The 17,723-nt window shown below is 40.6% G+C and overlaps 1 protein-coding gene across 7 annotated transcripts in view; it reads left to right on the top strand.

The window, feature by feature from the left end:
- CD86 (CD86 molecule) overlaps window positions 1–17,723 on the top strand; it is an 81,700-nt gene that overhangs the window by 45,049 nt on the left and 18,928 nt on the right. For 2 of the 7 annotated variants that reach the window (XM_079767354.1, XM_079767358.1), the window contains 6 exons: window positions 84–410; window positions 2,952–3,257; window positions 5,926–6,075; window positions 13,222–13,267; window positions 14,503–14,573; window positions 15,261–16,434. In XM_079767354.1, the coding sequence (XP_079623480.1) occupies window positions 84–410; window positions 2,952–3,257; window positions 5,926–6,075; window positions 13,222–13,267; window positions 14,503–14,573; window positions 15,261–15,403 (1,043 nt within the window). In that variant the 3' untranslated portion in view covers window positions 15,404–16,434. Of the gene's footprint in view, window positions 1–83; window positions 411–2,951; window positions 3,258–5,925; window positions 6,076–13,221; window positions 13,268–14,502; window positions 14,784–14,806; window positions 16,435–17,723 lie in introns of those variants that run through there. The other 5 variants (XM_079767360.1, XM_079767355.1, XM_079767357.1 and 2 more) reach the window with 4 other exon arrangements.

Genomic DNA, 17,723 nt, shown 5'->3' with positions numbered 1-17,723 from the left:
TATTATATAAAGAAAAATGGAGTTGTTGCTTTTGTTATTCCCTCTTGTTTCTCCTTCCCCAATAGCCACCTTTCTTTTTTTAGGTGTTGCTTCCATGAAGGCATATTTCAACAAGACTGGAGACCTTCCATGTCACTTTAGAAACTCTAAAAACATAAGCCTGAATGAGCTGGTAGTATTTTGGCAGAAGAAGGAAAAGGTTCTTTATGAGCTATTTAGAGGCAAAGAGAATCCTCAAAATGTTCATGCCAACTTCAAGGACCGCACAAGCTTGGACCAGGATAATTTGACCCTGCGACTCCACAATGTTCAGATCAAGGACAAGGGATTGTATCAATGCTTCATCCATCACCAACAGCCCGGAGGAATGATTCCCATCCACCAAAAGGATATCGACCTATCAGTGCTTGGTATATTGTCAATGTCATGTCCAGATCCCTGGCCTTTTAGATGAGATTGCAATGATCAGGGAAACACTGGTGGGGAGTAGGGGTGACCTATAGAGGGAAGGCAGAGGACAGTCATTTCTGGGAAGTCCACTTGAAGGTAATGCGGGGTTTGGGAGCAGGGAACTAGAAGTCCTTTGTACTTTTTATAGTTTGCTTTTGAAGGATCAGTAAGAATCCGCTTTGGGGACAAAATAGAGCTAACTAAACAAAGGTAATGTGGCTAAGTGAAAACCATGGGTAATTTTTCCATTACTAAGTTTATATATCACATAGGCCTCAAATCTCTTTTACATTCATTTTCTCCTTTGGTCCAAGATTTCTTACCCCCTGAATCTTTGCCTGGAGCTCCTAGTGAGGGTGACAGCTAACTAATTTGGGTTTTCCCTTCAACCTTCCAGAGATTGTTTATGAGTTGTTTGCTGCCCAACCATGAGCCTGGTAGACAGAAGGGAAATAACCCAATGCACAGAGTCTAAAAACTAGTAAACCAGCTCCTTTGTTCCTCCAGACCTTGAAAAACCTAAATGTCAATATAGATTTTTAAAAATTATAATACAATAAAATGTATTGTTTTTAATTTTTAAAAATATATTATTATTGATTTCAGAGAGGAAAGAAGAGGGAGGGAGAGATAGAAACAGCAATGATGAGAGAGAATCATTGATTGGCTGCCTGCAGCACGCCCCACACTGGGGATCGAGCCTGCAACCACGGGACACATGAATTCTGTGTCCCGACCGGAAGTGGAACCATGACCTCCTGGTTCATAGGCTGATGCTCAACCACTGAGCCATGCTGGCCCGGCATAGACACAGATTAATTTTTTATGAAACTGAAAAAGGCAGATTAACAACAATTCTGAAACCAGAGTAAAGCAGAGGTAAAAATAGAATTAGAATGGGAAGTTGCTCCCTTTAAGCCCTGTGTCACTCAACTAGGCTGTAGGGCTTTTGGGACATGTAACCAAATGCTACAGCGATGTTTTCAAAGCATGGCCAGCTTCTACAGAGAAACATGGTGTGTTTTAGGTGGGACACAGACATTCATTTTTTTAAAAAATTTTAATGGCTTTATATTATTTTAATATGTACTAGAAAAACTTATAAAACCTACAATTTCATAAATGTTGCTAATAAGGCTACAGTAGGTGTACCATGCTTTGATAGACCACATAAAGTTACAAGCAGAATGCTTAAGTAGTGTGTTGATATAGCAGAACTTGTAGTATGGCATGCAAATCATTGAAGTTTCAGAGACAACATGCTAAAGTATACATTAGTATGTAGAACCTGAAAATGACCTCGTAACTCTGGAAGGAGAGTGAGTTATTTTTCTGGCAGAAGGAATAGGTACCAGCATTCCTCTAACAGCCATAAAAATCTGAACGGTAAACAAGGCAAGAGAAGCTCTGTGTTTATTAACAGCATATATTTTTTCCTAAAAATAACTGGGTTTGCCCTTCATCTTAAAGCAGGCGTCCTCAAACTGTGGCCCGTGGGCCACATGCGGGTTTTTTTTGCCATTTTTTTTTTTTACTTCAAAATAAGATATGTGCAGTGTGCATAGGAATATGTTCATAGTTTTTTTTTTTAAACTATAGTCTGGCCCTCCAACGGTCTGAGGGACAGTGAACTGGCCCCCTGTTTAAAAAGTTTGAGGACCCCTGTCTTAAAGTATATGATGAAGATACTTTGACAGTCCTTCCCAAAATCAGTATTCTAAATCCAAAGTCCCCACCCACTCACTTTCCACCATCCTATGTGGATTTCTGGAAGATAGGGCCCGGAGCACACCAGCACCCAGAACTCTGTTGGTTCCTAGTGGAACTTTAGTCTCAATCCTATTCTGTTCTTTTGGTCTGGTGACCTGGAACATATTCCATGGGACACTTAGGTCCTAAAGTCAGACCACTTCTCCTTCCAAAGACTTTATTCCTTAGAGAAGTGGCCTCGTTATAAATTTTTTATTTTTGTTAATCCTCACCCAAGGATATTTTCCCATTGATTTTTAGAGAGAGTGGAAGGGAGGGAGGGAGACACAGAGGGAGAAACATCGATGTGAGAGAGACACATCAATTGGTTGCCTCCTGCACGCACCCCAACCCAGGCCAGGGATCGAGCCTGCAACCGAGGTACATGCCCTTGACCAGAATCGAACTCTGGATGGGCCAACATTCTATCCACTGAGCCAAACCAGCTAGGGCTCATTATAAATTTTTGATGATTTAAATTTAGCCCTCCTATCACTCAGACAGCATCCCCTTGATTTGGGGAAACAGAAAGTAAGCATGGTCCCAAACTCCATTCTTAAAAATTCAATATGGGGCCTTTATGTGGCTCTCACCATGGTCTGAGACCCATGCATGAGGCACTCTGAGGCTTCCAGATGTGCCCCCAGAGAGTTCCCAGAACAGGTACCTAGTCATTTGCTATTCTTTTCTAAATACTTTTAAATTTTGATTGATTTTTTCTCTCTCTCTTTGTATCTCTATTTTGATTTCAGCTAACTTCAGTCAACCTGAAATAATGCTAATTTCTAATAGAACAGAAAATTCTGACATAAACGTGACCTGCTCATCTGTACAAGGTTACCCAAAGCCTAAGAAGATGTATTTGTTGCTAAAAACCATGAATTCAACATCTGAGTATGATGCTGACATGAAAATAATCCAAGATAATAACACAGGACTATACAATGTTTCTATCAGCTTGTCTTCTCTGGTGTTTCCTGAAACAAATGTGAGCATCTTCTGTGTCCTGCAACCTGAACCAACACAGACACAGCTTTTCTCCCAACCTTACAATATAGGTAAGGCTTCTCCCCAAGACTATGTCTTTTACCAGGCACTGTACACAAATGCTATGACAGATCATCCAATGTCCCAGGAAACCTCCAACTGAGCCATTTTTTACTGACAGAGGTCATCTGAGTTCTGCAGGGTCCAGGACGCTATGAACCTACAGCCAACTGTGTGAACCTACACTGCACTGGAGGAAGCATGTTCTTAAGCCCTGAAACTAACCCAGTCTTTTGGGCTACTTTTAGATAAACAATTCTGAAGTTTAGGTCAGAAAATGCAAGATTCCTCCAACCTAGAATTCTTCCATTCATTAAAATACACACAAACCCCCACCCTTCACCCCCAAAACATACACCAGGCATACATAACATAGAGCGCTTGTTGTGAATATAGAACCATTCTAGAAATTCTTGGTTGCAAGGATGAAAACTAAAAGGTATAAGATATGCTCTCTGTCCTCAAAGACCTCCCAATAGAATTAGAACCTTGTGATGTATACACATGGAAATCCGGATTTAAAAAAAGATTGGATTGGAATCTAAATTATATTCCATAGAAACAAGTTGTAAAATTAAAAACTAAAGTGCCTGTAGTTAGTTTTACAGGCAATCAGATATAGGCAAGTTCTTGAGGGTCAGAGGAAGTCTTTTTAAAGAAGGTGGGATCTTGTAACACAACAAAAGAAAGAATTGGTGGTGAGGTGAGGACAGGTGAGGACCACAATGGACTAGCAGTATCCAATGTGGGCGCAAAAGGTAATGTACATATATGTCAAGGAAAGACACAGAAGCAGAAATTCTTGTGGCATGTTGACAGTGCAGTATGGAGACCAGTCCAGCTGGAGGAAAGCGTTGAGACTAAGCAGTGTCCACTAATAGGAGCCTGTCATTTTAAAGTCATGACTTTGCCCTTGAGGGAATGCGTCCATATTTGAAACCCCACTTTTGAGGAGCAATGACTGCAAGATTCTTTCCTGGAATAGAGGCACTCTTCTCCCACACTGTCTCCATCACTGCTGGTTCTGATGCTGACCCCTCCCCCACCTATCTGCCTTCTGCTTGCCTTGGCCCCTTCTCCAACTCTGGCCCCATGCTTTGTCTTTTCCTAAGTCATCCTTCCAACTCCTAGCTCCATCCTCTGGCTTTGCTGCCTTCTTTATCCTGATGACTTCTTGTTCAAACATATTTTGGCCTAGAGACATATTCTTATGTACAGCCTCTGGGGCCAAGTTCCTAACAGCCAACTTTACCAATGGGCCAATTCTCTCTCCTGGTATTGATTTCCTCCACTCAAGCACTTCCCCCTCTGAGAATCCAGTAATTGGTGAGGCCACCCAGCCTGTCCTGGTTGCTTCTACTGTAGCCTGATAGAGGCCTCACCAAGCCACCCCTGAAGTTCAGCACCTTCTTGGAATCCTTAATATCACCACACACGACATGCTCTGGGGCCCTCTGCCATGGCTCCCACAGTCGACAAATGAATAGGGCCTTGCCACCACGATAGCCTCATCATGACTCACCTTTCTCTGCTTCTCAACTACGGCTGAAACCTTCCCAGCTACTACCATCTTCAGAAACTTTCAGCTCCAGCTGCCTCAGGAAGCTGGGGCTGGCCTCTCCGTGACCCTATTCTATAGCTTGATCAGAGATAGGTTAGACTCTGAGTCAAGGAATTTTGGGGGTGTCAAAATGTAGCTTTCTCCATGTTAACAAGTATAAACCTTACCCCCCCCACCCCACCCTCAGGTTACTGGGAATGCCACGTAGGCTGAAGTGAGATGAACTGGGACAGACTCAAAAAGTATTGAATAAGACTTGCAATAACTCCTCTTCTTAATGCCCCAGGACCAGGGCATGGGTCCACAAATTGCAGCTAAGCCAGCAGGAGGTCCTGTTTTCCTGTAATTTAGGATTAACTACCGGAAGTGTTCTCATGAATGTTTATGAAATGGGCCCCTCAGTTCTCAGTTTTCCCCCCAAAGCCTGTTTTTCAACTTCCTGGAAACTTATGAGTCTCCATGCAAGGAAATAACTCTTGGCCTCCCAGGAGCTGAATCTGACCCTGATTCCTCAGGGCATGAAAAGACAGCAAAGTTTTTCTGGTCGGTGAGACATGCTGACAGCCATGCTTGGGGAAATCTGCTGTGACCTCAGTGTAAAAGGCGAACAAACAAAAACAAAAACTGGAGGTAGAACACCTGTGAGGAGGTCATTGTATTTGTCCAGGTGAGAGGTGTCTGAAGCCTGATCTAGAGATGATAGTGGATGGAGGAATTTATTATGAAGGAAACTTTAGGACCTGGGCCTGACTACACAGGGAGCTGAGGATGCAGGCATCACACAGAGGACTGTACATGCAGAGCCTCGGCACAGGTACCTTACCCAGATTCCAAGGGCAAGGTCAACCCTCTTCTAGATCACAGTCATTGTCATCCCAGCCTCTGGGAAGGTAAGAGAGCTCAGTCCAGGCATTTGGTCAGAAGCACTGGCTTGTTTACTGGTTAGCTGCTGAAGACCCTGAGACTGGGGCTTTCTAACACCTCATATTGTGTATTTCTGGCTTCTCTGGCAGTAGAGCCCTGGGGAAAAGCTGGCGTGTAAATAAGAGAACAGCAGTCATTATAAACCTTTTATAATCCACCTTCCTGGCTGATTAAAAATTTGTGGTCATTTTTAGATGCAAAGCCACCTCGGCCACCCCTGCCTGTCCCGGACAACGTCCTCCGGACTGCTCTACCTGTACTGCTGTTGGCTGGGTGTGTGATGGTAGTGTTCTTTATGATACGAACGAAAAGGAAGAAGAAGCCTGGCCCCTCTCATGAATGTGGTGAGTCAGTGCTTGTCCTCTCTGCAGAGTGCCACTTTGCAGGGACTTCCCTATCTTCTGCCTCCTGCAGCTCCTTGGTTGAGCCCAGACTGGCAAAAAGTCAACAAGAGGTTGGAAGGCAAGGTTTCCCTGCAGGATCTGGAATCTAGATGAGACTCAGCAACTGATAACATTTGCTCTGGATTTCTAGGAAAGGCACCATTTCTAACCTAAGACTTACAAATATAAAAGATTATTCCTTGCTTTACCTACCTCCCTTCATAAGGTTACTTCCAGAATTCAATGAAGTAAAATGGTGAAAACACTTATAGACCTGGTGATGTTCAAGCAGGGATGTGTGGTGGGAGGAGAGGAACATTAGATAACCATCAGATTTGCCTTCTCATCTCTAAAATAGGTCTCCTGAGCAGTTAGATGAATTGTTCCTCACTGACTTTAAAAAATAATATGAACTTTTATTGATTACCAAGCATTACATACGCATTACTAAATATACTCTAGGAGGGGGGTAATCACCTATAGTTCCAGTAGTAAGAAAAAAAATATTATGCTGATAGCATTTAGTGTATATCATCCAGATATTTTTTTATGTATCAATCTGTTCTTTTCCATAAGTGGGATACTATTATAAGGACTATTTTATTTTACAATTAGGATAATCTCACATGTTTTCTAACTTTTTTGTACTAAATGTACAAAAAATATTCAATGTCATTAAACATCATTCTATAGCATCACATTAAATAGCTGCGAGATATTCCATTATGTGGAATCTATTTAACCAGCTCTATACCGTTGGACACTTGGATACTTTTGCTATTGTAAATAGCACTGCATTCAGCAGCCTCCCACATATGTTGTAAAAGTGGCCTGTGTTTGTTTAGTGGGAAAAATAGTTCCTGACTTTAGAATAATCCCTATATATGGTTTGGGCTGGTTTGGATAAAGTTGTAAAATAAGGTTGGACTTCATCTCAGAAATTGCCTCTAGTAGAAGTTTGGTTGGTGTTAATAATTAAGGTAACCTTCTTACTCACTTATGGTAAAAAGAATAATGCTTCTGGTCAGCATCTTATTTGAAACTTCATTATATTGATTTTAAGATCCATGTAGAAAATAGATGGATGACATTAGCAGTTATTTACTTCATCCATGCTTTAAAATAGGAAATTTGGGAGTGATTATCTAATTTCAATAAATTAACACAAAGCATATGACAGAGCAATTCAAGCTGCTAATGTAGGGAAAATTCAGTACACAGGATCAGATGTATGGATTTACCATGCTCATCCAGGCCTTGACTTTTCAAGATCAGAGTTTTGAGCTTCTTCTTCTTCTTTTTTTTTTTTTTTTTCACTCTCATTGCCTTTAGAATTGGCTAAATGTGCAGAGGCAACCTTTGGTTAGGGAAGAAGCTGTCTCCTAAATTTGCTTTCACATTGGAATGATTAGTTTACAAATGAAACAAAGAAGAAAGGATAGAGAACAAGAGAGTAAGAATGTTTCTTCCTCCAAGAGGCAATCCGAAAAATTCAGGAGACCAGAGAAGGGAGTTAAAGGGGAGGATGTGTGTGAGACATGAGAGAAATTGGAAAGAGTTTTATGTGTGCATATAAGATGGTCAAATTGAGCTATGAGTGGTAAAAGGCAGAAGAGAGCCCAGCACATATATGAACTCCCCCCCCCCCCCCGCAAGAATGTGACAAAAAGTACTGATAGGAAAACGTTGTTTGGCCAGTCACTTATGCCAGTGAATCTGGTAAAAGAAAAGAGCCTTGATATCACTGGAGGAAGGGAGATGTACTGAATAACTATGACGCGTAGATATGAGATGTTTGTAAATTTGGGTTCCATAACTTCAGCAGTGTCTACATTTGCTTTGTGAATTTCTCTGGCATTGGCTATGTGATAAACAGAATAATGCCCACAGTAAGGTATCCACCTCACATACCCCAGAATCTATAATATTTTCTTTTACAGAAAAGAGGACTTTCATATGTGATTAGGACACTGACCTTAAGATGATGAAATTATTCTGGATTATCCAGGTGGATCCAGTCTAATCACATGAGTCAGAGAACTTTTCCCAGCTTGGTTAGAAAGATAAGATGGAAGGAGAAGAGAATTTAAGACAGACTCAACTCACCATTTCTGGCTTTGAAGATGGAGGAAGGGGCCATGAGCCAAGAAATGTAGGCAGCCTTTAGAAGCTGAGAATGGCCTTCACCTGAGAGCCAGCAAGGAAATGGAAATTTCAGTCCTACAAGCACAAGGAACTAAATTCTGCCAATAGACGAACATGAAAGCAGTTGTGATCTATTCAGAGAGACACAAGTTTACTGATAATCTATAGGAATTTCTCAAAAAATGGAGCTTCCCCCTAATCCAAAACTAATCCTCTTCTCAGAGGAGAACAATCCTCAAACTAACTTGGCATGAAAAGTCCTTTCCAGTGTTTGTTCATAGTTATATTGGTTCCTCCCCCTAAACCATACATATTTACCCTGTTTAACCTGTTAAATTAATAAAAGGGACATGGCATGGTTATTCTAGCTGGTTTCCAATCTCTCCTCTCTTTTTATTTTTTATTTTTATCAAATAAGACAGATAAGGCATAAGAAAATGTCATTTTGAATTACCGTCTTTTCCCAATCAAAAGCTACCTGTCAGCTCACCCAGACAGGAGAAAGACTAAAAAAACTCCTCCTGAAATTTTGCTTCCTTGTTTGGTTTTGTGTGACTGACATCTGTATGTATTAGTGCCATAGCAACCAACAGTTGTTTTTTTCAACTTGCCTCCTTCCACCAAACCTGAGTCTTGGCTTTTCCAGGAATGATCTCTTAAAGGGCAAGTGTTTTCTCCGAACTAAAACATTTCAATCACCATTTAAGCAGAAACCTTCACAGGGCTTAAAAACTGAAAGTTGGTGATATCATCACATCTGCCCTTCAAAATGCTAAATTTATAATCAAACCCAAAAGGTTAGAAATCTATCTTTATTATCGGTTTTCACTTTAAAATAGAAGTGTGTGTGTGTGTGTGTGTGTGTGTGTGTGTGTGTGTGTGTGTGTGTTTAATGGTGATGATTTTTGTCACGGACATAAAAGGATAATGTAATTATTCTGGATTGGTCTACAGACATTTGGAATATTCCATTCAACTATAAGCACCATTATTTTCAAGAGGAACTCTGACAAATATAGAACCTAACCAGATTTATTTTGTCTGGAAATTAAGTCAAGTAAGACATAGCTCTGATGGTAGGGGGAGCCCTGATATCAAAACTAGAAAAAAAATTACAAGAAAAGAAAACTACACATATCTCTTATAAACATAAATACCAAAATACTTAACAAAATTAACAACTAAAATCTAACAATATTTCAAAAGTATGATACATCATGATTAAATGGGGTTTATTCCAGGAACATAAGGTAGGTTTAACATACAAAAACCAAACACTAAAATTCACCATATTGACAAACTGGAAAGAAAAACCATGTGATCATGTCGTTGGATACAGATAAAACATTTGGCCAAATTAATATCCATTCATGATTTTAAAAAAGGAAGAAAAAACTCTTATAAAAGTAGGATTAGGAACTTCCTCAACCTGACAAAGAACATCTACCAAAACCCTTCAGTTAACATCATATTTAATGACAAAAGACTGATTGCTTTGCCCCTAAGATCAAGAATAAAGCAAAATGTTCACTCTCATGATTTTTGCTCAACATTGTACTGGAGGTCCTAGCCAGTGCAACAAGTCTTGAAAAAGAAACAAAGGCATACATATTTGGAAAGGAAGAAGCAAAACTCTCTTTTTTGCAGATAACATGCTCATGTTTGTAGAAAAGCCTAAGGAATCCATTAAAAACTATTAGAACTAATTGAGTGTAGCAAAGTCACAGGATATATGGTCAACACACAAAATAAATTGTATTTCTATATACTGACAACAAACAATTGGACACTGGACAAAATTTAAATGCCATTTACAGTGACATCAAATAATATTAAAGGTTTGGGAATAAAATTTTAAGAACAAATTCAAGACCTGTATACTAAAAACTAAAAAACATTATAACCCACAAAAATTTAAACGACCGAAGTAAATGGAGAAATATGCCATGTTTATGGATCAAAAGACTAGATTTTAAGATACCAATTCTCCCCAAATTGATTTATGGTTTTAATGCAATACTAATCAAAATCCTTGCAGGCTGTTTAGTGGAAACTCAAAACCTGATTCTAAAAGTCATGTGGAAATGCAAAAGACCTACAATTGCCAAAAGAATTCTGAAAAATAAGGAAACAGAGGACTTATACTACCTAATTTTAAGGTTTACTATACAGTTATAGTAATCAAGGCTGCATGATATTGCTGAAAGTACAGATACATCAGTCAATGGACCAAAATGGAAAGTCCAAAAATAAATTCACATGGTCAACTGATTTGACAAATGTGTGAAAATGATTTCATGCAGAAAGAATAGTTTTTCAGCAGATGGTATTAGGCAATTAGATATCCATATGGAAAAATATGAACCTAGGCACACACAAAAATAACTTGAAGTGAATTACATATATAAATATAAGAGCTAAAATTAAGACTTTTGAAAGAAAACATAAGAAAAAAATCTTTGTGACCTTACCTTACCCAAATCTTAGACAAACACAATAAACACAAATTGATAAACTGAAATTCATCAAAATTAACAACTTTTATCCTTTGACGTTATTAAGAAAATGAAAAGTCAAGCCACAGGCTGGGAGAAAATATTGCAAAAATGTATATCTGATAAAGGGCTTATATCCAGAATATACAATTATATATTACTACTGGGTAATAAGAAAAAAAAAAATCCACTTAACAAAAGGCAGGGAGCAAAAGTCTTGAACAGATACTTAACAGAAGAAGGTATATAAGTGGCCAATAAACATAGTCACACAGTCACAATATCATTAGTCATTAGGGATATACACATTAAAGGCATAGCAAGATACCATTACACACCCACTAACATGACAAAGATTAAAAGGACTAATAAATACCAAGTTTTGAAGAGGATGTGAAACAACTGAAATCCTGATGCACAGTCCTGCAATTCTAGATATTTACCCATCTATATAATAAAAGCCTAAGGGACTGTTACGGCAGAACCACTGGAACGACCAGTCGCTATGATGCGTACTGACCACCAGGGGCAGATGCTCAATGCAGGAGCTGCTCCTTGGTGGTCAGTGAGCTCCCACAGTGGGAGTGGCAGCTCAGCCAAAAGCTGGGCTCAAGGCTGGTGAGCGCAGCAGCGGTGGCGGGAGCCTCTCCCACCTTCACAACAGGGCTAAGGAGCAGTGAGCCAAGCATAAGGAGCGAGGGATCCTGGATTGCAAGAGGGAGGTCTGACTGCTGGCTTAGGGCCGATCCCCCGAGGGTATTGGGCCTAAGCCGGCAGTCAGACATCCCTCTTGCAGTCCGGGGCTCTTGCAGTCTGGGACCCCTCGCTCCTTACCACCCGCCTGCAGTGGAGGTGGGAGAGGCTCTTACCACTGCCGCTGTGCTCGCCAGCTGTGAGCCCGGCTTCTGGTTGAGTGGCGCGCCCCCTGTGGGAGCACACTGACCACCAGGGAGCAGCTCCTGTGTTGAGCATCTGCCCCCTGGTGGTCAGTGCACATTATAGTGACCAGTCTTTCCACCATTCGGTCGATTTGCATATTAGCCTTTTATTATATAGAATTATTAATATACAATAAAATCCAGTCATTTTTCATATAGATTTTGGTGAGTTTAACAAATGTATGCAGTCATGTAATTACCACCATAACCAAGATATAGAACATTTATATAAGCCCCCAAAGTTCCCTGCTGCCCCTTTCCCCCACACTATTCCCTGGTAACTACTGATCTGTTTAATGTTACAAGAGTTTTGCTTAATTTCATGTAAGTAGGATCATATAATGTGTAGTGTTTTAGTGCCTGGAGTCTTTCACTTAGCATACATAATGCTTTTGAAATTCATCTTAGTTGTGGCATGTTGCCAGTACTATACCACTATTAGTTTATTCATTCACCAATTGATAAAAATTCAGGATGCCAGGTTTTCAGTACCATAGGCTGCTGTAAAAATTTGTGCAGACATGGTTTTTATTTCTCACTAGAGGCCCGGTACATGAAATTTGTGCACTTGGAGGGTCTCCTCAGCCCAGCCTGCACCCACTCACAGTCCTGGACCCCTGGTGGGAAGTCTGACTGCCAGCTTAGGCCCGATCCCCCTGAGGGATCGAGGCCTGTGAGAGGGTGTAGGCCGGGCTGAGGGACACCCCCTCCAGGGCACGAATCTCGTGCACCAGGCCTCTAGTACCTCAATAAAGCTGATTATTTTTCAACACACACATGTGCATTCACACACACACACACACACACACACACACACACACACACACATGTGTACGCATGAACTGCCCATGATAGAAAGTATTCAAAACCATCAGGGAGCTGTTGAGAAAATTCCCGTGGGCCCTAAATTCCTCTGTGGACACCCAGGTTAACAACCCCTGCTATAAGGCTCTAAGTGGGACAATAGCACTGTCATGGCAGACAACCTAGAGGACTTTACACCCCAAGTTGCATCAGTAGTAAGTCCATTCCAGTAGCAACTCACGCTTTGGGAGATCTAGCCAGCTGGAGATTTCTCACGTGGGTCTCTCCATGCGATATTGTGTAGTTGGTAGTGTCAGCTGGCTAACCCACTTCAGCATCAATATCTTCAAGATTTCCTTTTCCCCCTAAGTCTTATTTTCAGAAAAGGATTGGAAATTCTTGTCTGATCACTAAATGATTGCTAAAACTAAATGTGCTCCCCCTCCCACTAGTATTTTTATTTTAGCAAAGACTAGACTTGTAAGTGAAAATCCTATTTCCAACATTAGAACTTAAGGCACAGTGAGCAAGTAAAGGCATTTACTTTTTGGATGCAAGGAGCTCCTTCTCGGGCCCCCTGAAATTGCATCAAGTAACCGTCTATTTCACACATAAGACTACAAGGACTTTTCTCTGAGTCCTAGGACTTTGGAGCCTCTTCAAACTTTCCCTTTTTTAGGATGAATGGGCAATTCATTTTCTGAGATTGTTTTGCTCTCTTTCAGAAGTCATCAGAGTGGAAGGGGAAGAGAGTGAACAGGCCAAGGAAAGGTGAGTCCACACCCTACAACATTGTTGAAAGAGGTCTGATTCCCCGAGGGTCTATAACTTGAATAGACTTACATCTGAGGCATGCTGAGACCCCAACAGACATGAACTAATGGAGAGGGAAAGGGAAGCGAAACTAATAGGACCAGGAGGAAAATGTCCTAGTTGTCAATGGATGGCAGGGAGTCCAATGCACAATGCTCAGTCATGGCCAAGTAAACAATCACTACCAAAGGGGCCTGATGCGGGGCGCATGGGCTGCATCTTACGCACCACGGTAACCCCAGTGCCTAGCACAGTGCCTGGACTAGTGGCTTTCCTACATGTGTGGAACGAATACCTGAATAAATGAGGAATAATAATATGTTCATTCATTCTGTGTCTTTGAATCTGCTGTGCCTTCTGCTTAGAATATTCTTCTGCCACTTCTTCATCTCATTCTTCAGATCTTGATTCAAGCAGCACTTTCTTAAAAACCCATCCCAAACTAGATTATGTCAGCCCATTGTAGTGTCATGTGGATACCTATCCTTGTTCTTTATAAGGAAACATTATTTACATATTATTAAACTCTATAAATTGAACTAACCTAGACTCTGTAGAGAGCAGGAATCATATTAGTTAAACTAATCATTGTGCTGCTAGCAACCAGCACAGTGCCTGGCGTATAGTAGATGCTCAATAAATATTTGTTGAAAACTTGAATGAGTACATGAAGGAATGCCATGAAGATTCCTGGTGATCAGTCCTTTCACAACATGATATAATTAGATTGCCCATACCTCTGCCCCTCCTGAGGAACTGAGCTTGTCAAGAATATCAAGGCTCTGGCTGCATGACTGTGGGCTCAAAGCAACCCTCAGTGAAGAGCCTGGTCACAGAGACACAGCTAGGACCCAAGGGCACATATGGATATTCCAGCCACTGTGAGTCTAGGGATCCTGGATGGTGAGCCAGGGTCCTGAGATCTTGCCTGCCCTGTCAGACTTAGTTCAGAAATGGTCCAGAAGAACCTACAGAGGAAAGATGGCAGGGACTCAGCCTAGGGCAGGCACAGGCCCAGACAAAAATAAAGGGTAGCTATTGAAAAAAGTGTGGGTGACACTTCACCTCTCTCTTCAATAGTTTGTTCTTCCTCATTGTTACTGCCCCCTATATTTGGCCCTGTCATTGAAATCTAGAAAAGGAAGTGGCTCCACTGTGAAATCTGACCTAATTATTTTTTTCTATTTCTCCAGAGTAGAAAACCGTGTACCTGAAAGACCTAATGAAGCCCAGTGTGTTGTCAACATTTCAAAGACAGATTCAGGTGACAAAAGTGCTGCACATTTTTAATTAAAGAGTAATGTCCATTTGACTATTTTTTTTATACCATGTGGGTTGTTCCTCTTTCCTTTTTCCCCTTTTTCATTAAATTTATTGGAATTACATTGGTTAATAAGATTATGTGGATTTCAAGTGGACAAATTCTATGAGACATATGCTTTCCTTTTCAAGTTTTTGGCTGACTTTTTTTTTTTTTTTTGTCTCTCTAAACCCCAGAAGGCAAGAAAAGATTACCATTAATAACAGTGGAGGCTCTCGGACTCCCTCTGAATGAGATGGCCTCCTGATAATGCCAGCTCTGCTCCCTATGCCAGGAGCAGATTTTATGAGCACACGGACTGGATCCTAATGTTTAGGACTAATGCCTTCTGTGTCAGAGTTGGCCTCTTTTCTTAATTTTACAAACTGTGCTTTCTGTAGAGCTCCCACTTCCTAGAATGGTGACTTTTATCTACTCTGAATTCTAAGTTAATGCCACAACCTATCTTGTATACCTATGACTGAACACCTACCTCTTCAGTCTGAGAGGGAGCTATATATTTTATGTCTTTATAATGTTAATATTAACATTTTGAAATATAAAAAAATATGTACTCTACTAATGTAGTTATGATGCCTTGAAAAATGTCCACCCTTTGCCAAGGAGTTGTTGTTCTTCTCTGATGGTCAGTAAGGAAAGCAGACAAACTCAAAATTTGGGAGACTAAGAGAGTCGGAGATGGCAGCACTCTGGATCCTGGAGCCATTTCTATATGGGCGGTTGCTAACACTAAGGAAGACCCATGTGCCCAACAAGCTATTGATAAGCCTTAGGAGAGAACGCTGGATAAAGCAGGACAGTGCCGTGCATCGTGGACCCTACCTCTCTTCTTGAAAAAACTGACTGAGATCATGGCCTGGGCAACTGTGCAAGAGCCAATAGAGAGATCACAATACTCAAAAAAGAGGGAGAAAAAAAGAAAGATCTTGACCAACAGAGATGCACATGAATGTTCTTCTGTCCAGTCCTTCAACAAGCCTTGGGGACAAGCAACAGATGAACAGTTCGTCCAAATGGACTTAAGACAGTAGTTTTCTGGGTGGTCAGTGAGGGGTTTTGATGATACCATGTGGTTGTGATGTTTTACCTGGCTGAAAGCAGAGGTTGGGGTAGAGAACTATCATCTTGATCATGGGATAAATGGAAGGAGACTTCGAACTTTTCCAACTAATGGCTGAGAGACAAAGAGCTGGAATAAAATTAGTTCAACCAGCATGCAAATCATCCAGAAGTTGAATTAGCCCACAGATGCCCTAAGAACATATTGGCTAGGCCAGAGCAGTGCTAGTGAACTTGTGTCTGAGGACTATGAGCATCATTTTCAACAATAAGAAAACTGGGTGCAAGAGACAAATATACTAACCCAGTAGAAATAAGTTGAGCGACCCTGGCTCTAAAGCAACATCACTAAGGGATGGAGCAGCTTCAGTTCAAACCTAAAGAGGACTTTGGGAGGCCACGCTATAGAAATGGTTCTGTAGGCCCTAGAGGGTTATAGACAACTATGTTAGCCATGCTTGTCCTTGTGAAATTGCCATTTGTGTGCTCTAACCTGCTCCTGCCTTCTTTAGACTCTAAGCATCTTGTTTAGAGTTTTGTACAGAGCAGCTCTCAGTAAATTTTCATTAAATTGATGTAAAAATTTATGTTTGGCTTCTACTTCCGGAGTGTTACTCAACCCTTGTAGTCTGATGTTCCTCCCTCTGTCTTCCAAATATACTTCCTTCCTCTTGACGTCTCTGTGGTAGCCCCATTCTCCAGTCACCCTAGCTAGAGGCCTCTGACTCATCCCAAACCTTCTCCTCTTCCCTTTCCCCTAACCATTGTATGAGAAAGAGGCGCTAATATAATTATATATGTTAATCTCAGTAATAAGACATAAAAGATTAGTTAGAACAGGTTGTTTCTGAAGACAACTGGGAAATTTAGAGTGAAGGAAGGGATACTTGCTTTTCAGTTTATAAACTTTTATACTGTGTAATTTTAAAATTATGTGCTTGTATATACACTAAACAAAGGCTAATGTAAAAGCATTTCTAAAAAAAATACATTATTATAAAATAAATTCATATAACTGTACTATATGTTTGAAAGTTGCTAAGAGAGTAGATCTGAAAAATTCTCATCAGAAGAAAAAAAAGTTGTAACCATGTATGGTGATAGATGTTAATTAAACTTATTGTGGTAATCATTTCCCAGTATATAAGTATATCAAGTCATTATGTTGTAAACCTAAAATTAATACATTATATGTCAATTATGTCTCAATTAAAAATAAATAAATAAATGTAGGGAAATTCTGGGGGGAAACTGTCTAGGCTCTGTGAGAGCAGGGATGTGATCTAACTTCTTCACCAACGAATCCCAGGAAACTAAGATAGAACCTCCAAACTAGTTGTTTAGCTATTAAATGGAACATTAAGTATTAATGTTTCATTCAATATTAATATCTGGTAAAAAAAAACACACAACATCCCTCCTTTGTATATTAAATTCTCTAGACCTTCTATGTTCCAAGTCTGGGGAAAAGAAAGCCAAGAAAGGTTAAAAGAGGTTCACCTTGTAACAGGGACTCCTCTAAACCTTTAAATGTATTATCCCACTTGTTCCTCATAATGACCCTGTGATATCAGTATTGGGATATGACGCCCATTTTGCTGATAAGGAAACTTAGGCACAGAGTGGTCAAAGCAATTTATCCAAGGTCTCCAACTTAGTAAGTGGCAGAGCTGGGGAAACTTTTTAAAAGCATAACACTCCACCCATCCCTTTATTTCCCAGCCCCATGTTTTCTGGCCATAGAAGAGACACCACATCTTTCGTTACACTAGCTCAGTCACCCAAGATGGTGCTGCAGAGGACCCGCCACTGATTTTTCCAGAAGCCATTCATCATCTCATAAGGCATATGATGTGGGCAGTGAAAATGAGTTTTTGGTCAGGGGGAAGTGAAATACACCCCTGCCACTTATTCTTTTGCAATTCACCCTCCTCCCTCCACCATTCTGAAACCAGTTTCATCCACTCAGTGCCTTCACGTGTTAACCCAAGCTAGAAAGCACAGAGTCATCTCTGACTACTGTCCTCCGACCTT

Source organism: Cnephaeus nilssonii (genome assembly GCF_951640355.1).
Source record: "Cnephaeus nilssonii genome assembly, chromosome: 3".
Lineage (NCBI taxonomy): Eukaryota > Metazoa > Chordata > Mammalia > Chiroptera > Vespertilionidae > Cnephaeus > Cnephaeus nilssonii.
The sequence above is the reverse complement of the archived record's forward strand: the minus strand, read 5'-3'. Positions and strand labels throughout refer to the sequence as shown.